At 36.8% G+C, this 21,548-nt stretch overlaps 3 protein-coding genes across 4 annotated transcripts in view; 1 reads left to right on the top strand and 2 right to left on the bottom strand.

Annotated features, from left to right (window-relative positions):
* Nucleotides 1-2,280: 2,280 nt before the first annotated feature.
* Nucleotides 2,281-12,317, bottom strand: EMB2763 (ribonuclease II family protein). The gene is made up of 24 exons (XM_078299385.1): nucleotides 12,059-12,317; nucleotides 11,831-11,968; nucleotides 11,369-11,526; nucleotides 11,069-11,124; nucleotides 10,840-10,962; nucleotides 10,620-10,750; nucleotides 9,888-10,128; nucleotides 9,322-9,475; nucleotides 8,678-8,918; nucleotides 8,436-8,595; nucleotides 8,285-8,353; nucleotides 7,631-7,756; nucleotides 6,497-6,549; nucleotides 6,298-6,404; nucleotides 6,034-6,088; nucleotides 5,824-5,923; nucleotides 5,624-5,735; nucleotides 5,248-5,368; nucleotides 4,803-4,862; nucleotides 4,607-4,712; nucleotides 3,676-3,771; nucleotides 3,515-3,596; nucleotides 3,355-3,420; nucleotides 2,281-2,729 (listed from the first exon to the last, which is right to left on the bottom strand). The coding sequence occupies exons 1-24, from the start codon at nucleotides 12,110-12,112 to the stop codon at nucleotides 2,534-2,536; spliced, it is 2,805 nt and encodes a 934-aa protein (XP_078155511.1). The 5' UTR covers nucleotides 12,113-12,317; the 3' UTR covers nucleotides 2,281-2,533.
* A 1,393-nt stretch (nucleotides 12,318-13,710) lies between these two features.
* GAPB (glyceraldehyde-3-phosphate dehydrogenase B subunit) lies at nucleotides 13,711-17,871 on the top strand. The gene is made up of 9 exons (XM_078299395.1): nucleotides 13,711-14,046; nucleotides 14,141-14,251; nucleotides 14,973-15,134; nucleotides 15,759-15,926; nucleotides 16,008-16,168; nucleotides 16,281-16,342; nucleotides 16,435-16,484; nucleotides 16,895-17,301; nucleotides 17,581-17,871. Exons 1-9 carry the CDS (start codon nucleotides 13,963-13,965, stop codon nucleotides 17,714-17,716), a joined length of 1,341 nt encoding a protein of 446 aa, XP_078155521.1. The 5' UTR covers nucleotides 13,711-13,962; the 3' UTR covers nucleotides 17,717-17,871.
* LOC144551434 (Tetratricopeptide repeat (TPR)-like superfamily protein) overlaps nucleotides 17,578-21,548 on the bottom strand; it is a 34,164-nt gene continuing 30,193 nt past the window's right edge. For both annotated transcript variants that reach the window (XM_078299390.1, XM_078299389.1), the window contains exons 4-9: nucleotides 21,073-21,322; nucleotides 20,625-20,770; nucleotides 19,901-20,106; nucleotides 19,628-19,752; nucleotides 18,801-19,492; nucleotides 17,578-18,311 (exon numbers count right to left, since the gene is read on the bottom strand). In XM_078299390.1, the coding sequence (XP_078155516.1) occupies nucleotides 18,909-19,492; nucleotides 19,628-19,752; nucleotides 19,901-20,106; nucleotides 20,625-20,770; nucleotides 21,073-21,322 (1,311 nt within the window). In that variant the 3' untranslated portion in view covers nucleotides 17,578-18,311; nucleotides 18,801-18,908. The remainder of the gene's footprint in view (nucleotides 18,312-18,800; nucleotides 19,493-19,627; nucleotides 19,753-19,900; nucleotides 20,107-20,624; nucleotides 20,771-21,072; nucleotides 21,323-21,548) is intronic.

The raw sequence follows: 21,548 nt of genomic DNA, 5'->3' as shown, positions 1-21,548 counted from the left end.
GATCTGTATTGATCTCTCTCGATCTGCGTGCGCACTTTTCTGTTTTTTGAAAAATCGATTTGCGTGCTTCTCTTAATCTCCCCCCTTTCTTTTTTTTTTTTTTGAAAAACTTGACAGCGACTGTCAAGTGTTTGTATTTATCCATGGAATAGAGTCTGTTACATCAATTACAACATTCTCCTAGGGCAGCCTGCCACACATACGCTATCATCTATTACATCAAATAATTATTCATCATGCTGCACTAGTTGAAAATAAAACTTGAAATAAATCTATAGTACCACATCACAAACCATACAGCCATCACATCCCTTCGATTAGAGCCATCAGCAATGCTTTACCCATAGCTGGCACTCTTGCCAAATCTGATCCGATAGCACCTTCGGTGGCACCCTTTCATCAGAAAAAATTCTTGCGTTCCTAGTTTTCCAAATCATCCAGAGTGTACAGAGTAGTAATGGAGCTCCCTTTTCCTTCCAGATTCCCCCCTGACGCCTGAGTGAGCTCAGTGTCTGGATCCACGTAGTTTCCAAGTCCAGCCCCAGAATTCTGATGCTGAAGCCTATCCTTTCACTCAGAAGGAACCATACATGGACTGCAAATGGGCATAAGTAGAAAATGTGCATAGCTGACTCAACCGGACAGTTGCCACAAAGAACACAAGGCAGGGAGCAAGTCATATTCCTTCTCAACATGACCTCATGCGTGAGAATGCGATTTTTAAGCATTAAAAATGCAAAAATCTTCACCGTTGGTGGAACTTTAGCTTTCCATAATCCCGCATGTTCATCCCTTGTCAAACCCCCTGCTATCATGACTTTGTATATTGAACTAGCTGTGTACACTCCCCCTGGTTCCCATTTCCAACCTACTCGGTCACTTTCATCAGTGAGACATAGATTCCTTACCGTTTCCCTTAGATCTGGGGCCAATGATTCAATTAACGGTATAGCGTCCCTTAAAGACAGGTACGGTTGTGGCGGTCTGCTAGCAAGTTGTAATTGTAATGGTCTGCCATTCCATGCATCTTGCCAGAATGATATCCGAGCCCCTGAGCCAATTGTCCATTCGGTGGACCAGTGAAATAAATATTTCAGTTTATTCAGCTGGTTCCAGAAAAACGAGCCCTGCACTGCCCAAAACCTTGGCCCATTTATGTAGTGTCCTGTCCTTCTCAACTTCATTACCGTAGTAGACCACAGTGCATCAGGGGCCGCATATGGGCGCCACCACCATCTCAACAGTAACGAAATGTTTTGGATGTTAAGGTCCGTTACACCCATACCTCCATTTTCCTTTGGCGAGCACACCACTGTCCAATTAATCAGTGAGATGCCCACTTTTTGTTCATCATTTTTTCCCCACAAGAAGTGTCTACGGATCTGATCCATTCTTGCCACAACCCATTTTGGCAATAGGAAGCAACACATGAAATATATTGGGATAGCCGATAACACCGATTTCACTAGTTGTAGCCTGCCCCCTCTAGAGACAAATTTCCTCTTCCAACTCTGCAGCCTCCCCTCCAACTTGTCAATTAGAGGTAAAAACGACTCTCTGGTGGGCCTCTTGATGGTAAGAGGCATTAATCTCCCCCCTTTCTCTCTCTCTTTCCCTGTCTCTCTCTCTCTCTCTTCGCTCCCTCTCTCACTTTCTGTCCATCTCTTTTATTTTTTTTCTCTCAATCTCGATCTGTTCTTTTTTTTTTTTTTCTGTTTTCTCAAATTCTCCCATACTTGAGTGTATTTTATTAAAATAAATTTCAAAGTCCAACTAGATCTCATGAATCTCAGGCTTTGATTGATTAATTTTGTATTTGGTTAATCTATTGTAACTCTAGTGGTGATCTATTGTAAAGCTTTAGATGGTGATCTTGTAAAATTGATTCGGGAGCTCTTTACTGATTTTAGAATTTTTGGTTATTTCGGTTTAACCGAATAAACCGAAAATTATTCCGGTTCGGTTTTTTTCGGTTTATTAATTTAATTCGGTTGGTTCGGTTATGTTTTTGAAAACCGAACAAAACTTTGGTTGGACTATTTTTGTTCGGTTTTAACCGAACCGAACCGATGAACACCCCTAATTGGTACTGCTGATAGTAGACGACTCCACACAGTAGACATCTGACCATATCATGCAGTTCATGTCTTCAAATCAAAGCTTCCATGAAAAGGAAGAAAAGTTCAAAGCCATTCTGTACAAGTTTACACCTTTACAACACGCATGAAGTATATATAAAAAAATGTTCAAGCCAATATCATACAGTTCACACCTCCACAATTTGCATGGAAAAATAGAAGTTAATAAAAGATAAACTATGTTACAGTAAATATAATTTCTTATAACACAATTACATGCTGATTAAAATTATTAATATAATTGATACATCTTCCTAATGAAACTGCTAGTTTCTATTCTACTTAAAAAAATCATGCAACTAAGGATCAAGAAAAAAAAATGATCATAAAATTAAGCAAACATAAAAACGAAAATAAAGAGAACAGAGGGGATAACAGTACAGATATTCCTTCCATCAAATAAGAGTCAGCTCAAGCTTGGGACGGTTGGGCTGGGGTTCAACCACCTCCATGTGGATCCGTACTGTCTGCAAAACCCGGTAACTTATATTTGTGCCTGGCTTGGTTACCTTCTGGTGTGCCTCATCTACCACCCAATCGTTTCCTTTATCTCCTTTCGGGATTAAGTAGACTGGCCCCTCGATTCCAAATCTGGAAAAAAAAACAAAGGAAACACCAAAACCATGACAACAAGATTCAGCTGCTAATATGGCCACTGATGGTTACAAGATCTAGATGAGGTTGTCTTCTACCTGGTCTTTCAAAGCTGCGAATAATCAGTCTATCTTACACCAAATTCAGTTTCTTATATTTTCTTTCTCCTTACTCTTTTAGTTTTGAGTGTAAAATATTGACTACATTGAAAGTATAAATAGATATTTTACAAAAATAACAAAAAGTAAATTATATTTGATGCACGATGAGCAACTACTGGTATAAAAATTGACCAAAATTGATTTTGTTACTAATAGCTCATTAGACATTTTCTTCAAAGAAAGTAACCCAAATTCCAAATCATCCACCCTTTCACTACATCTCTCAACTGATCAAGGAAAAAGGAGGGAAGGTTGGGGAATTTATTGTCAAAAATTAGAAGAGCAGAATAGAGTGTCATTCCCTTGTACCCAAGGGGATTTAAGATATTTTCTGGTTTACCAAGGCCATGCAGGTACAGTATATTTTCCCCAAAAAAATTATGATGGTTCAAAGCATAACAAATAATAGTTTCGATACGCAAGCAAAAATCATAACCAAGCTAAGAAGAAGGACAATTTACTTGGGAACAAAGACGATAAAGCCATTTGCTTTGATCTTCACTATTTTAGCTTCTGCATCAGTGGGCCTAATTGGAAAGAAAAAAAAAAAACAATTAGCATGACCTTTTGTGCAGCCAAATATAAAAGTAAACAAGGTATTTTGGAAATAATCTGAATTACCGTTTTCTGAAATAAATAAGAGTGTGCAGCTCAACCGATGCTCGGCTTGCCATTTGTGCATTTCGGTGCCGGTAGTTCAAATCTGAAAAGAATCCAAGTATTAGAACTTATAGAGTTATCAAAGTCTAGTTTCATTAAGAAATCCAAATAAAAGGCCTTACTGTCAGCAATGCTTGTAAGTTGTGGCCCATCATGGAAAACTGGCGGAAGCTTTGCTATTTCAAGTGCTGCAGCAAGCAATCTATGCACAATAACATCTGCAAGGAATTGTTTTGATTAGAGTATGTTACTTTAACAAGGGCACATGATCAAAAATTAAAATGTCTACTATAACTCTATTAAGAGATATTCAAGAAAAGTCCATCCAAATTTCATTTGAATTCCCAAAAATTGTATAGTACTATGCAGCAACAAACCTAAAAAGTGAATTATGCTGATAACCTTGCAAAATAAGATTAAGCCCTGTAAACCATTCTTAGAATAACTAAAAGTTACAAACCCACAACATGTACATAAAGACCAAGCTGACACTAGATGGCATCAAGCTTAACCTTGATTTCACCTCGAACCCCAAACCTAAGCTGGCCTGTAAGCAACCATGCCAATCAAACCTCACTAAGAAAATCTGACCCCAGATATTACATATGATCAACCGGACTAATTCGAAACCTAATCTCACATCAAACTGACCCAAAATCAAACAAAACAGGAAAAAAAAAGCCAATCCAAAGCAATCAAAAGCTGAACCATCCAACTGCCCTTAATCCAAAACAAACCCACAAATCAGACCAGATCCAACAGGTCTCGACCTGATTCACCACACCCCTCCCTCTCAACTTCTGCCCCCTCAAACTTTTGCATTAGATAAAGTGCAAGGGTGGTTTGACTATTTCAGATAAAAAAATATAAAAGAAATAAAATCTGATCAGATCCACCCTTCATCGACCCCTACCCCCTCAAAGTGGAGGGGCAGTTTGGCACTTCCAAAGAAAACGGAGAAGATACTTGTATGGGTAATTTCTCACTTTTTGCAAGGGTAAAATATTAGTAATGCTGCAAGGTTAAACAAAAAAAAACATAAAGGGGTCTGACCAGCATATCGACGAATAGGAGAGGTAAAATGTGTGTAGAGAGGTGCTGCAAGCCCATAATGGTGATACTCTGATGAATTCAAATCTCCACTGCAGAAGTAGACCGCCTAATTATCCAGTTCAAAGATAAGGTCCTGTCATGTGGATCATCTTACAGAAATAATCTTGCAACAAGTCAATTAACCAAATCAGCTTACCTGAGTCATGCATCTAGTTGCCAGAATCCTGATTAGCTTGTTGAAATATGGATCATCACCCTGTATATAATGCATAAGAGGAAAATTTACTTTGTTGCAACAAATAAACAAAGAGAGCAACTTCTACATTCATCAATGACCATAACAGTGTGGTAGACTTGATTCTTCAGATAGCCAAAACTCAAAGTCACTCAAGTCGTATATCAGAGCGTACAGTTATTGCACCAAATTAGGCAACAAAAACATACATAAAAGATCTCAAAAAGGTTGGTTAAAATTGGTCAAACCATACCAGTAACCAGTGGTACAAAGTACCAAATTAGAGTGGAACGCCACTAAAAGTTACTAGGATCATTCTTGGAACTAATATATGTTTTGCCGTATTTCATCTTTCTGCATTTTGTATGACTAATGAATAAAGACAAGACTGAAATTCAACTCGTACCACTGCACGATCAAGAGATTCAGCTAATGCTTTGGAAGACGATGCATCCAAATCTAGGCCAACAGCAGCAGCTGTACGTAGTAAAGGTTCAAGCATTTCCTTCGTTGGGGAAGGATGTCGTCTATTATATATCAAAATTGAAAAGAAGAGAGTCGAGAATTAAACCAATTGTTAGATTTATCAATACAAATTAAATATCATATACCTATGTTACTCATTTCAAGAGCTAGAGTTATAAAAGTAATAATAATGGGAAATCTTAGTATAATATAGGCATCATTAATATTTAACATTTAACCATAGAATTATAGATGGACTAAGATGATGATAAAATAGATGACAAAAGGATAAACTCCTCGATCTTTTCAACAAGTACCTTAGCAATGAGCAAAGCGGAAAATGCTTCAAGATCTTTTCAGCAACAGAAATGTTGGCAGCAAGCATAAACTCCTCAATCATCTGATTTGCCTCCCGAATTTGATACATTCCTTGAAAAAATACCAATTTAATTGTATTCTTACTCCAAGAAAATCATTGGATAAGAAGTAATATAGTTAATAATACAAAAGCAAATACCTATGTCAAGAGGATCATGAGTCTCTGTGTCAATTTGAAATTTGACTTCAGCTGAAGCAAGAGTCAGTGCACCCCTATCAGAACGCCGGTTTCGCATTATCTACCAGAATAATACCCCAAAAAGGCAAAATTAATAAGTATTATTTGCTGAAAAATAAAAAGCAAGCTTTCAAAAGATAAAATAATAATAAAATAATCAGTAGAAGAAACCTTTGCAAGAGCATTCAAATTCCGAAGGTCAACAGTCAAAGGATCCATCAACCGGCTACATGAGATAAACATTAATGACGGAAATGACTGGAACTATAGGCACAATATAATTAGTTAAAAAAACAGATATTCTCCAATGAAGAATCCATGATAAAAGTGAACAACCAATAAAAGAAGATGTAAGAATATATACATGTCCCACCTCCCACAACACCAAATTCCAAATATCAACACCTAGAAAACAAAAAAGTCACAGTGAGGAACCTGTCATCCATCCTTGCTTGAGCTTCAACATATGAAAGAGCAGCAGATGACTTGATAACACTCTTTGTGAACCTTGTGGATACAATTTCTGCCTCCCTTGTCATTTCCTGCCATTTTTAATAACATGGGATTAGCAAACATGGAACTTAGCACACAAAAGAAACCCTAAATCATTGGTTAGTAGAAATGAGGTGATTACCCAGATGACGGAGAAAGCAAACCTCTCGACATCAGCACGAAGAGAACAAATATCTACAGCAAAAAATATTGTTAAAACACCGTCCATTTTTCGTAGAAAATCATGCTTTTCATTTCAAAACACAGATTTTCAGACTCACTATTTCGTGAAAAAAGAGTCCGATATCAATGTAAAACAAATGAATCTAAAAGATTATCATACTATTTGTTAATTTGGACAAACTTGGTAGAATTTCTGTCCAATTTCACTACATATGAGAATCTCAAGTTGTAAGTCAAGGGATTTGGCAACTATCAGATATAGTGAATCAGTGTTGAGAAATATCTGCATTCCATGATGTCGACACATCCAAAATATTGGCATAAGTGGTCACTCTTGGTTCAGTGGTTGTGTGACACAAATTTCCACATGTCACTCCACCCTTTGAAGCTGGAACTTCCCCACTTTCAAAAACTTCATTCTAATGCCAAAGGAAGCAGGGATCATAGCCCCTTCTATTTGTCTGGTTCTTACAAAGCACGACCAATTAATAAAATAGTGATCAACTAATAGGATAAATCCTTACAAAATTTAAAATTAATTACAAAAGAACTATGTATAAAAATAAATAATTGTATTGAATGCCAATTTAAGACAGGTTTCTAAAGGCAAATCCATAAGCCATCCCAGAATGACAGGTTAGAGCATCTACAGTGTTAAATAAAAAAAGAAATTAATCACAGCTGTATGTAATTAAAAGAAATTAATTTGATACATAATTTCGGACATTATATCCCCGCAATTAGATTGATTCTTTTTCCATTCACATCAGCAGCGAATAAGAGAACGAAATGAATATGAGAGCGAATGAAAACAAAACATTTTGCCAGCTATTCAAATGAAAGCGTTTGCTTATTAAGAAAATTTGCTAAATAAGAAATCGCTGCGCATTCCTAAAATTAAAATAGCAATTGCCATGTAGGATTAGAAATTAGAAAGCAATCACCGTTGGAGATGCTCTTAGTCAAATTCTGCACACATATCCAACACATCATAACCCATAAGATGCAGGTTGGATTGGACAGGTCAAGTGGGTCAGATGCTTTCAGAGTTTATTTGTACACACTTAATTATAAAACTTCTATTAGTATGTACCTTCTGTCAAAGGTTTTGGAAGCATGTCAATCCTTCGCTCAACAAGGTAAACAGATGTGCCTCTCTGCGAAGCCTCCTCGTCAAGTGGTGTGCCAGGATGGACAAAATTCGTGACATCAGCAATGTCTGGTTAAATTTATTAAGCCAACTAGCAAGATGTGCTGTAAAATTCACCCAAAGAATAAAATAATAAAAGCATTTGCACACATTTACTACATAGAAACAAGTTTTGGGCAGTCGCATTAAAATCCTACAGTTTGGTTCCCATTTAGCCCAGATTACCCCCCCCCCCCCCCCCCCCCACCACCACCACACACACACAAGGATCAGTGCATGGATCTGTTCCATCCATTTTAGATCAGATAAAACAGATTTGGATAGAAGACCTGCTTCCAGGTCATAAATAGAAGCAGAAAAGGACCCTCAGTATGTCATACAATTCTATCAGATGTGGCAATATCTAATGGACAACATGAATATGGAGATAAGTGCAAGCTAACTGAAAATAAACTTGCAAATGCACAGCACTTAATGGAGGTCTCTGATTAATTCCTTCTTAATGAAGGATGTCACGAGCCTTGAATTAACTACAGAATCTGTCAACTAAAATAGTATGCTTGTACGTTCACCTAAAGTGCTATAAAATAAGGATACGGACTCCAACTTCAAAATTTCCATTTGGAAGTGGTGTGCAATGCAATGCATCATCAATATCTCTGCAACCTTAATGACAGAAGCAAAATTAGGCTATACTAAAATAATTCACAAAATATAGAAGTAAAAAAAAATAATTCGTTTTATGTACCAGGAGGGTCCACACTGAAAACTCTTAGCTGCCTCAAGTCCTGTCTGTTAGGGTTATTAGTCAAATCTTCAGATGAAAAGGACCAAGGCAAAGGTGGCAAGCAAGCAAGGACTTGTGTGGAAAAGGGCCTTGAGTTTATGTCATTCTCTATTAAAACCACCTGTTTCATGCAAGATTATTTAATCAGGTCATATGTTGAGACAGAAAATATAGCCGCTAAAACCCAAATATAAAACACTGACCTCAGTTTCAGTATCTCTATCACCAATCTCTCCAATAGTCCTCACATAGTGACCTGACGGGAATCGAGATAGACGATCCCAAGAATCAACTGCAACTATGATCCTTTTGTCCAGAAGATTGCTGAGCTGCCTCGTCTGAATCCTTATCTTAGGAAAGCGGCGATCTTTGGATACAAATAATGCATGTGCAATTCCACCTGTACCAGCCGGCATAGGCATTGGCTCCAATGACCCGCAATAACTGTCAGTGTTTCATTAATTAACTCAATTCACAAAAGGTTGACAATGAGTTTCTTCGAGCACACAGCTCCCAAATTTTTGCTAGTGGTGGAGGAAAATAAAAGTACAAAGCACTTCAAAGACAACTTTTTATTCGTCCTCTCATTATGAAACAGTGAAAATATAGTAAACTTTCCATGAAATATCTAATTTTTTTTTTAGTTTATCTTCCATTTTATTTGATACTGGATTAATTTAAAAATAAAACATAAAATATATCATATATGTTTAGGGATTCAACAAGCGGCAAACTTTTAAAAGCCTTGTGTGTTATTATTAACATTAGAGGTTCCAATATAATACTAGATAGATATAATAATAATATAAAACAATAAAAATAAAAAGACATGTCTCATTTGACTTACGAATTCCAGTTGCGCTTGATTATACCAATGACACAACCAGTTGGTCGATTTGGACCAGGAGCAGCAGATGTAGTAGGCTGCGTTGATTTTGTGTCCCGAGGAGCATCATCCGCACTGTTGGGGGCTAAATGGACATCATCATCCTCTTCATCCTCTAAAACAAGTAAAATAGTGTGTCAAGTCAGAGAGTGTTTCTCAAGTGGTAATCCATTTGTAATTTTGTATGGGATGGAGATACTCTGCATCAAATTTTCTTTATTTGTGCTTTATTAGCAGAAAAGGAGTTTAAAGGACTCTTATATCAGAGGCTTAATCAGACCAGATGATAAAGAACCTTGAAATTGGTATCATATCATGCAGGTTTGCTCAACTGACTTATTCTCAGTTTTATATATCATTTTTCTTTAACCTGTTTTATATTTCCTTGTATTCAAGTAGATTTCCAAATCCCTGTGCCCTGAGACAAATTTCCAGCCAAAATTTCAGACTAACAATGTACTAAAGACCTACTGGTATACCAAGCTTGTTCAAATGCCACATTCAAAGAAAGAAAGACAGAACAGTACCATCATCTGCCACAATCAATGACTTCACTGTGTTCCATTGATCTTGAGGCAAGAGCTCAACAGCAACTATATCACCATCGAAAGCTCTATTCATGTTTGTGCGGCCACGAATAACTATTTCATCACCTATACTCTCACTCCCAACATATGCCTCAAATGGGTTGTAGCGGTTCACCCGGAGCTTCCCTTGATGGTAAATCCCACGAAGGAGACCTGATGTGATCTCTGACATTGGCTTGTGCTGCAGATACAGAAAAAGGTAGGCATTCATTTTTATTAAGGATTATCTCATTATGCCATAAGAAGACTACCAAAGCATCACACAAATCCCTCATAAAACATCAGAATATTGCATAACTAGTACAAAACAAGAAACACACTGTTTGGCCCTCTTAAAACTTAAAAAAGCATGCATAGCCCTCCTTTAACTCCTCTAAAATATTAAATCACCCCCATTATGTACTCTCAATTGCAAAGGGATGAACAGTAAGGAGGGAGGGTTTGCACTATCAAAAGGATAATTGTCAAGTTTATGTTCTAGAGTTATTTACAAAAAAATGTAATTGCAAGGATATGCAGCATAGTTAATGTACAGCAAGAATATACAGAAAACTGCCCCTAATATAGACACACACAAAGAACAGTGACTGTACTTTGCTTCCTTTCATTTTATTCGAGTTTATAATTATGATTAACTAATTTCCAAAAGGTAGCCACTGCCAGATAACAGACCTCGCTATATATCGTTTTCCGTTTGGTTGGCCTGAGATCCTCAACATCTTCCATAGTGACATCTTCCGAGGTTGGAACAACCACCAAGTCTAATAGACCAGGTTGCTCCAGTGATTTCACGTAAGACTCAACTGGTAGATAAAAAGATATTAAATAGGTAACCTTAAGCATGTAAAGCCACAAAAAAACATAGATTCACACAAATGGGTTAACAAAATACCCGTCTCTGCAGAAAGACCCTCATCAGTTGCCTTCCTTTTGTTATCTTTGTCATTTGTAATAAGCATGACTTTGGTGTTTCTACCCAAGTGTCTTTGATACCATTGAGTAGCCACTCGAATGGCTTCAAAAAAAAAAAAGCAAATATCCAAGTCAGCAAAAATATTAACACAGCATATAAAGCTAATTTGACCAATAAGATACTAATAATTAAAACAACTGACTCAGACCTCTGTCATTCCGATCATTTGGGCTTTCACCAACCATCTGCTTGACATGAGTTTCCCTTTTCACACAAGCAAAAAAAAAGTCAATGCAAACAAAATTAAGAAATTATATCCAGTGGCAATGCATTTAAGTACCATCTGATATGAACATGATGATACTAAATTATTATGAATGAAACTAAATGTCTTCAGCTAGGTTAAGCCTCAAAAGAACCTAATTTCACAGTAAAACACAAAACAGCAAAGAAAAAGAGTACTAAATTAGTATGAATGCTACCATATAACATTGTAAAACGAGCTTACTTGTGATACTCGTTTGAGAAAACAAAATAACTTCGGGCAGTATTTGAGCAGAGAGTCTTAAGACGGTTGTAGACAGACAAGTTTTTGTTCTTCACCTCTTCCAAGACAATCAAAAGCACCACAACATTGTCTATTGCTGGATTCTCCAACAAATCAATCTGCAAAAAGCATTAAAGTATTACTTGTATATAACAATATGCCTTTGCACGTTGCTGGTTCAAAATCCGGGTGGAGGAATCCCTTGTGGATATTAAATTGTTGGGTGGCTTAACCTCCAACCTTTACTCACAACAAAAAAAGGGTGCTTTTGCATCTAATAAAGTAAATGAACCTTGAATAATTCACAAAGTGTTATGTTCTTTCAGCCAATAACTTTTCAGTGTCGAGACAAACTGGAACTAAACTCTGTAATTCCCAAAAAAGTACAGAGAAATTCCACCCAATCATGACAAAATTACATACCTGATTGAGAACAACGTTTGTGTCGACAATAAGAACAGTAGAAGCATCAGCACTGAGGCGTGCAGAAGAGGTATCGCAAACTGCGCAGGAGAGGGACCCACAATATATATCATCCCTCAAGTAGTGCTCTCTCACCACCTGAGTGAAAAAGGCAGAAAAATTATCCAAATCAAGCTTCGAACCTGTGCTTAGATTTTCCGGTGGTGAGAAGAGAAAACAGAGACAAACCTTGGTAACTCGACCTTGCTTTGTTTTCTTCACGAAGGATTTGCTCTGAAGCATCTTTGCGCGCCTTCTCTGTAAGGATTTTAGCTTCCTATAATTAGCCAACTGGAGTTAGGGTTTAGGGTTTACGAGAGAAGAGAAGGGACGAAGAAGTACGCTTTATTATTTTCTCCGTTTCCTAAACAAGAGCTGCTGGAAGGGGAGGAGTCTTGTCTTGTGGCGGCAACGGTACGCCCTGCGGCAGCAACCGAGAGAGGAGATTGTTTCGCTTTCTCACCTTGACTGGGCCAAATTGAAAGGACTGTTGGGCCTCTAGCTTCGTTGGGCCCAGGTAAAATCAAGTAGAAATTGGGCCTAGTTTGAACATATTATGAAACGAGGGAGGAAGGACGAAACGCAAGATCTTGGAGACTTGGAGTAGAGAGGAGAGATAGAGAGAACGGGGCATCTCTAATTAGGGTTTCGCAAATTGGGGAACTCGAGCGGGTGAGATAACCTGGGATGAGGGAGAGATTTGCAAATAAATGAGGATGGTTTTGATTTCAGATTCGTGCTTTTCATCAACTTATGTCTTTAAATGGCCTTTTAAAAACTTCAAAAGGCCCAACACAATGCTGGTCCCCACCTAAGAAGTTGCCACACACATTTTTACTCAATCCGTTATTACAGCATTTCATTTATCCAATTTTAATCACTAACCTTAATTAATCCAAATTAAATTATTATTTTCATTGTAAACTAAGATGACCCATAAATAGGGGTGAAAACGATCCGATATTATCCATCTGAATGCTGATGTATACAAATTTGTGCAGATAGAGATACGGTTTTAGTTTTAAATTTTAATTATCTATATTGAATAGTAGATATAGATCATATATAGTTTGATATATATTATAAAAAAAATTATATTTAGATAAATACTATGAACTTTGGTATTTTTAATAATAATTATATTTTTTTTAATAAATAATTGTATTGAGAAACGGATATCTGATCTGTATCTGTCTAATATTCGATCCAAATCTAAATCCCAAAGAAAACATGTACCAATATAATTTTACCACTATTCAGTATGTATATGATCTGTTCGCACTCCTACGGCCATAAATTTAGTACTAGTATCGTGTCCATGAGTTACAATGAAAACATGTTATAAAAGAAAAAGAAAAATCATACAAAATGACATTTTTTTTTTTTTAAAAGTAGACTAATCAAATAACAAATAATATTCCATAAATGACATATTAAGTGATATCCATATGTAAATCATTTTCTTTAAATGACATATATATTTTATTTTTGATATTTTTAACACATTTTCATATGATATTTTATTTATGTCGTCAAGTTGTTGATATTTTACTAATTTATTTACAAAAAATCTGTTTATTGATTCTCAAATTTCCCCAGCTTCTTTTTTACTAACAAAGGCAAAGGAAAGCAGTACAGGCTGATTTGTCTTAATTTGACGGATTGCATTTGACATTACGAAATCAAATGCTTTGGGTCCCGGTTGCAGTGACAGCAAGAATCAAACCAGAATATTTTTTTCTCGGGCAGCCCCACAGTTGCCACACACGGATAGAGCCTCTTAAACGAATGGTCCAAATCCACACTATCTCCTTATCTTAATTAGTTATCTCTACATGTTATTTTCATTTTTTTTTTCCTTGTGTGAGATATTCACATATATGCGATCAGCTGCTCTGGCCACACATCTTATACAATTTCTCGTGCACATTGCAACTGTCATGAAGTACTGAAATCTTAGACCATAGAACAAACGTGTGATTCCAATTTCCACTGGCATATTAGCCTTCAAAGATCAGTGGAGATAAAAGTATATATCTAGGAAGGTGTTTTCTCTTGCGAGGGTAGCTGCTGTAATTAATAGAGCTTAAGCCATGGCTTGCCACGCAGCTCTTGCCTCTTCTCGGATTCATTCGAGCACCAAACTCCACAAAAGAACCACGCCCACCATCTCTAAGGTTTATATATGTTCTTCCTTCCTCCATTTTGACAACAAGCAGTAATTACTTTTGGTTTTAATAAAGTTAATTAAACTCTCTCTATCTCAAGCAGAGGTTTGAGTTTGTGGAGTGCACTGGGCTCAGATCGAGTTTTAACGGGACGACATTGACAACAAGTGGAAAGGATCTTTCTGATGCTCTTGATGCACCATTTACCTGCCGGGTTAGTGACTTGGTTCATGAAATGAAAAGAAATGTAGCTTTGAGAATGTTTTAGTTTTCAATTGCATTTCGAATTGTGTTATGGCACATTATTATGGTCACATCTAAACCTCCACTCCATTTCTTATAATTAATTTTGATGACAATTCACCAAATATATGCAACACATGATCAGTGCTAATTGACGGGCATCGGACAGAACAAATCCTCAATAATATTATAGCACTTGTTTGTCGATGTTCAATGTTCTATTTATACAAGAACCGGATACCATTAATAATTAATATATTAACTTGATGTATTTTTAAATTGACCCAAAGCAAGTTTTAAAAATGACAAAAAAATGTTGACATGTATTAGACTAATAAATTAGTTGTACATTAAATTTAAGCAGTAAAAGTTAATTGCATCAAATTCTATTATCATATATGCATAGTATAATATACAATAAATAAATAACATTTCAAATTTTTGTGCTCGAATTAGGAGTGATTTTACACACACAAAAAATATATATATTTGAAATCATAGGTGGTCAAGCCATCCAACATACTTTTAATATTAGAGTTCATTTTGTGAATTTTGAACTCATAACCTCTCTTATAAAAACCATGTATCTTTGTCAACAGATTCTTGAATTTTTACAATTATTGTCATTTAATTTATCAACAGTGGATCCTAACCCATGGTATTAAGTTTTGTTTTAAAATTTTTGTCAACAGGCAACTAGATCAGGCAGAGTTAGCCTGAAAACTGAAGCAAAGCTTAAGGTGGCCATTAATGGATTTGGAAGAATCGGAAGGAATTTCCTGCGCTGCTGGCACGGCCGCAAAGACTCCCCCCTCGAAGTTGTCGTTGTAAACGACAGCGGCGGTGTCAAGAATGTAAGACCGCACTTTCCCACCCCCAACCCCTTCCAAAAAGAAAGGAATACAGATCCTCTAATTTTGATCATGATATTAATAAATTTAACTCAGCAGATTAAAAATGTTAGCTGGCGTCTATTTATTTCATCTACCAAATCCTGGACATTCTAAAACATTAGTCATTTAGTTTAAAGAAACACCTAGTAAGATAATAAAAAAAATAAAGAGAGAGAGAGAGAGAGAGAGAACCCAAGTTTACAATGACTAAACAGTTAAAGTCTCCATAATTATTATTATTCTTCTACGAGGAACAGTGAAGAATGCAGGAAGTTTTACTGCATTGTTTAATACGCATGTATTAAATGAAAATGTCTAAAAATATACATGCAACCGAGAGATTTTTGTAGTCAGTCATGCAGTAATTATAATTATTTGGCAAACAGGATTTATTTGAAAAATCTAGAGCGCAGATAAGCATAGGAAAGCAAAATTTGACCACCGATGAACTGTTAATATGAATTGACTTCAATTAAGAATATCTTTGCTTACAATGGATACAAAATGTAATGTACTGTTGCCTTCAATATTCCATTAAGAAATCCGACATTTTCACAGAACCTTAATGTGTGTATGTAATTGCAGGCTTCTCACCTTCTAAAATACGACTCCATGCTCGGCACCTTCAAAGCTGATGTAAAGATTGTGGACAATACCACCATCAGTGTAGATGGCAAGCCAATCACTGTTGTCGCAAACAGGGACCCACTTAAGCTCCCATGGGCTGACATGGGGATCGACATCGTCATTGAGGTGCTCAATAAAAGTGCATCCATTAAAGTAGTCAACTTTTTAGTGAGAAAAAAGTTTAATCAATAAAAAAGCTGCATGCAGGGAACTGGAGTTTTCGTGGATGGACCTGGTGCAGGAAAACACATTCAAGCTGGTGCTAAGAAGGTCATAATCACAGCACCGGCCAAGGGAGCTGATATCCCTACCTATGTTGTTGGAGTGAATGAAGGTGATTACTCACATGAAGTGGCAAACATAATCAGGCATGTACTTCCATTTATTTATTTATTTTAGTACATTTTTTGGTTAATACTATTTCTACTTTTCTAGTGTGTTCTCATACCAATCCATATAAATTGTTGTTGACTGTTGCAGCAATGCGTCATGCACAACCAACTGCCTGGCTCCTTTTGTTAAAGTCCTGGATGAAGAGTTCGGTAAGAGATGCTACCAAAGTGTCATAACTTGATATTAATAGCTCCAACAATGCTTGCAGTAAAAGGCTGAAGTTCTTCATTTCTTTTTGTAGGCATTGTCAAGGGAACAATGACCACAACTCACTCTTACACAGGAGATCAGGTTCTTTTCTTCTTGCACTGCAGCATTTGCTTTCATAAAGAATATTAGGGGCAATTTAGTCCTTACGTAATATATCATAACTCTTACGCTTTTTTTTAGCAGGTAGGTGTCATTTCTAATGAATCAAAAAATTTGGGTGTTACTAAGAAAAAATAAGATACCCTTTTTATCAATTTTATAAATTCTACTGCCCTTGCACAAATCTGACCCATGCAAGCTGCAGCCACTATTATCACTAAGGTTCCATGATCAGGTGTTATTTAGCAAATGTACAAACATATAGGTCTTAACTTATTTCCCAAAAAAAAATAAAGAGAGAAAAATTAGTTGCTTGTGCAAGTCACCTTCGCATTATGAAAGAAGAATTGATTTTCTTCCACTTACACAAAATGCTTGACATGAAACCGCAGAGGTTGCTCGATGCATCTCACCGTGACCTCAGGCGTGCTCGTGCTGCTGCACTGAACATTGTCCCAACAAGCACTGGCGCAGCAAAGGCAGTATCCCTCGTCCTCCCACAATTGAAAGGAAAACTCAATGGTATCGCCCTCCGGGTCCCAACTCCAAATGTCTCAGTCGTCGATCTTGTCATAAACGTTGCAAAGAAGGGCCTTACAGCTGAGGATGTCAATGCAGCCTTCCGGAAGGCTGCCGATGGCCCACTTAAGGGCATTCTAGCAGTTTGTGATGTGCCACTCGTGTCAGTGGATTTCAGGTGCAGCGATGTCTCATCTACCATTGATTCGTCCCTCACAATGGTAATGGGAGATGATATGGTCAAGGTGGTCGCCTGGTATGACAATGAGTGGGGATACAGGTTAGATGTTTGTTTCTTTTGTTTTTTGTTTTTTGTTTTTTTTTGCCTTTCTTTTAAGATAACCACCCTTACATCTTTGAGAAACCTTGTTTGATGGTTAAGAACCTCACAAGACAGAGACATGGATCCAGTGACAACCAACTAAATTAAGGTTCAAGAATAATATGACATGGCCAAGGAAATGATATATGAATTTACGACTAACACAAGTTCTAATGAATTGTATGCCTTAAAAAGAACGACCTCAGTTAAACATAACTGCACACTTCTTATGTGCAGCCAACGTGTGGTTGATTTGGCCCATTTAGTAGCTGCCAAGTGGCCAGGTGCATCCACTACAGGAAGTGGCGATCCTCTGGAAGATTACTGCCAGACAAACCCAGCTACCGATGAGTGCAAAGTTTATGAAGCCTGAGTTTCTTTTTATGTATTGAGAATGTTTTATTTCTGAAAATAAATTATTTGTTTGTCAAAAAAAGGCCCATTTCTAACGGACAGAAAGATAAAACTTTTCTATAAGTTTGTTAATGGCGTTCTTAAGAACAGGTAGTTTACATTCAACTTCACTTGCTTGAACTTTTTGAATCAGACAAGTTTCCAGTCTTGTACAAGATTATATGTAATACCAACAAATGTATACCAACTGTTTTGTAAGACAAAAATGCAATCTGACAAATCTCGCTACCAATGGCCTACATCTTCAACTGTGATTTCTGGCCAGGTCATGACAGGTGTTAACATATTAAAAGAATTCCGCCATATCAAAAGATCACCACAGCCTCCTAACTCAAGTATCAAACTCACTGAAGTGTGAAAGTTTAGTGTAAATACCAACATACAGAAACTTTTCTGCTCCATTCAACCTTTTAACACCATCCAAGGAAAAAATCACGAAACTAAAATTATGATATACACTTGTGCAAGTTGACAAAACCTTCACAAGCTGAGCACGGTTTGTGCTGCCTTGTGCCTCCAACTTAAAATAATATTTACACTAAACCCTTCACAAGCTGAACACTTATGCATAGGGGTGTTCAAATGGTTCGGTTTATTTGGTTTTGAACCGAACCGGTAAGATTCGGTTTAAATGGTTCGGTTGTTCGGTTGAATTGGTTCGGTTCGGTTGATTTTGTGACTTAGTTCGGTTTAAATGGTTCGGTTCGGTTTTGATTTCTCAAAACCGATTAAACCGAACCGACCGATTTTTTTGATAGGGTCAAGACTTCTAGTATTATTTTGGTTCATTAATCAAAACCGAAGTTTAAATTGGTTCATTAATCAAAACCAAAGTTTAAATTGAGTATTATAGATGTATTGAGTTTTGATTTTTGAGAAAGTTCGGTTCAACCGAACAAACCGAAGTTTAAATCGGTTTAAATGGTTCGGTTTTAATTCGGTTTGCTATTTTAGTTCGGTCGGTTCGGTTGGATTTTCAAACTTCGGTTTTAAGTTCGGTTTGATTATTTTAGTTCGGTTTAAACCGAACCGACCGTTTGAACACCCCTACTTATGCACTATTCACCCTTTAGCACCATTATCCAAGGAAACAATTATGTAACTGAATTTTTGGTGTACACTTGTGAAAGTTCAAAAGATAGACAAAACCTTCACAATCTGAGCATAGTTTGTGCCTCTTTGTGCATCGACCTTACGATTGTCGTCACCTGTGTGACCTGCTCATCACTTGAACATGCTGCAAGAAGCACTTTGGCAGTACTTCCATCCGGGTAGCAACCCGCATCCACCATCTCCTCAAAAATATCCAAACACCTCTCATACAGCTTCTTCCTTGAATAAGCACTTATCCTAGAAGTCCACGTCACCACATCAGCCTTTAATCCCCTTTTACCAACTGATTCAAACAACTCTTCCATCTTATCAAAGAACCCAGCCCGGCCATACATGTTAATGAGTATGTTATAGGTGCTTATATCAGGCCGGTGCGGACCCTTTTCCATTAGGGTTAGCACTTCCTCCATCTTGTCAAACCGACCAGCTCTGCCATAGGCATTGAGCATGGAGTTTAGTGCAAAAGTGTCTGGTTTTAGGCCTGCCTTGTGCATCTGGTTCATGATCGATTCACACTTTGGAATATTTCCTGACTTGGCATAGGCTGATAAAAGAAGCATGTGGGATTTCATGGTGGGCTCCATTCCCCGCTGTTTCAATTCTTCAAATGTAGCCTCAGCTTCTATTGGAAGAATACTTGAGATGAGATTGAAGTGTTCAAAGCTTAAATAAATTCTAGTCGGAGTTCTATTGAGGGGGTTTGGGAAGCAAAGATCACATAAAAACTCAAAATAATCTTAAGAGATTTTAAGTTTACCTGCATAAAGACCGGCTCTGCCAAATGCATCAACCAAGATATTGTACGAAGCTCTGTCTGGTTCACATCCCATGTGTTGCATCAGAGAGAATATTTCAGTGGCCCCATATGGAAAACCTGCACGACTGGAACACATATCGTTCTTTGTAATAAAAGAAATTAGGATATCATTTCATAGGCACCAAAATGAGTTTCAGTACTAAATGGTGTTATTTTAAAAAGGATAACACCATATAATGCTAGTTGATCACCAGAATTTGATCAATATTTTACCTATAAGCCTCCATGACGGCATTATACACATAGACATCGGGTTCAATCCCAGATTCTTGCAACTCTTCAAACGCTTGCTCAGCCTTGTGGCAGAGGCCCGCCCGTGCAAAGGCATTGATTAATGCAGTGTAAGTGCAGATATTTGGTTTACTCTCCTCTGACTTCATCTCGTCGAAGATCCTTTGGGCCATCTGTGGCTGGCTTGCCTGAGACAAGGACAAATAAAAAATAAATAAATAAGCTGCAACAAAAGGAGAGGATTATTAACAATGGATTAATTGACAACATTTTTCAATTTAAACCAAGAAAAGTATAAAAAAAAAACTACAGACATTTTGCTAGCCTCATGTATTGGTTGTATATCAACTTTCATGCAACTTTATTGTCATTTGGTATTCCCTCAAAACCTTTATATCAAACTACAGACTATTGCAAATTTCATGTTGTTTGATGATCGTCAAAACTTGCATCAATTTTCATCATTTTCCATATGTACGATATACATTAGCAAATGTTGGATTCCATAATTAGCAGTTTCTGAGGATTGTCAAAATTCTCAAGTTAGTTCATTGTCGCAGGATCCCAACCCATGAAATAAAATGAACAAAAAGCTGCATTAAATTATCAAATTCAGTATCTAATGCTAGTTAACTTTGTTAACAATGAAAAGACATAGCATTCTTTTGGATATCATAAAAAACCTTATAAACACATATTAACAAACCTTCCCATAAAGATTAATCATTAAGGTATATGTCTCTGCTGAAGGCTTGCACCGATCTTTTTTCATTCTGTGAAAAATCTCCACTGCCTTGTGGGTTTGCCTCCCTTTCAATAGCCCATTAATGTATGCATTATACACAACCACACCTAACCAAATGAGATGCTTCTTAGTAATAAGGCCATAAGAATTGTATGTCGAAAATGAAAACCTGGCTCAAGAATAAGCTTTACCAAGTATCAACTACCATAATAATATTACAGATACTTCTAATTTTAGTTATACAACACCATTTCCAGAAATAAATGGTTGCATTTGGAAGAACGATAATTATAATTGGTTTTGTTGGCTTAGGGTTTATGTTTTACCATATATATTACAATGATAAGCAAAGATACATATTATTTCCACAATTATCAGGATTCAATTATGGAGAGAGAGAAGTATTTACTTGGAGAGATCCCATTTTGGCACATCTCAGATAAAACAGCCGCAGCCTTGTGTATCAGCCCAGATGCACAATAAGCTTTTATAAGAAGAGCATAGGTATCTTCAGTTGGCACACAGCGTGCCTCTAGGAGATGTGAATAGATCAATTCTGCCTTTTTTAATTGTGATTTCTGGCCGTAGGCATCTATAAGCAAGTTATAGCATATGACATCAGCCTTGTAGGAACTCTTATAAATAATCCACTCACACACCTAAGAACAAAAAACATTTAAATTAATTTATGAACTTATGGAGTACTTTAGAAACTACAAGTAAATGACAAAGCATATGGAATAATTGGTTGGTTATAAGTGTCTACTATGGTCCTATAACCAACCAACAGAACATTTTTTACACCTCTGACGCTTATTACCTTTATAAATTTTTCTTTGCTTTGCCTTAAGTTCGCTTCTGTTTAAATGCGGCAAATGTGTTTAA

Source organism: Carex rostrata, chromosome 3, assembly GCF_964058835.1.
Source record: "Carex rostrata chromosome 3, lpCarRost1.2, whole genome shotgun sequence".
In the NCBI taxonomy this organism is placed as follows: domain Eukaryota; kingdom Viridiplantae; phylum Streptophyta; class Magnoliopsida; order Poales; family Cyperaceae; genus Carex; species Carex rostrata.
This window is presented reverse-complemented; position numbering and strand designations above follow the sequence as displayed.

What these genes read in the sequence shown, in the direction of transcription:
- GAPB (XM_078299395.1), top strand. Translation starts at nt 13,963, where the DNA reads ATGGCTTGCCACGCAGCTCTTGCCTCTTCTCGGATTCATTCGAGCACC. An exon ending in ACAGCGGCGGTGTCAAGAAT is followed by an intron (nt 15,135 to 15,758) that starts GTAAGACCGCAC and finishes ATGTAATTGCAG; the next exon opens with GCTTCTCACCTTCTAAAATA. An exon ending in AGTCCTGGATGAAGAGTTCG is followed by an intron (nt 16,343 to 16,434) that starts GTAAGAGATGCT and finishes TTCTTTTTGTAG; the next exon opens with GCATTGTCAAGGGAACAATG.
- EMB2763 (XM_078299385.1), bottom strand. Translation starts at nt 12,112, where the DNA reads ATGCTTCAGAGCAAATCCTTCGTGAAGAAAACAAAGCAAGGTCGAGTT. An exon ending in ATTTGAATGCTCTTGCAAAG is followed by an intron (nt 5,924 to 6,033) that starts GTTTCTTCTACT and finishes TTATTCTGGTAG; the next exon opens with ATAATGCGAAACCGGCGTTC. An exon ending in CCGCTTTGCTCATTGCTAAG is followed by an intron (nt 5,369 to 5,623) that starts GTACTTGTTGAA and finishes GATATATAATAG; the next exon opens with ACGACATCCTTCCCCAACGA.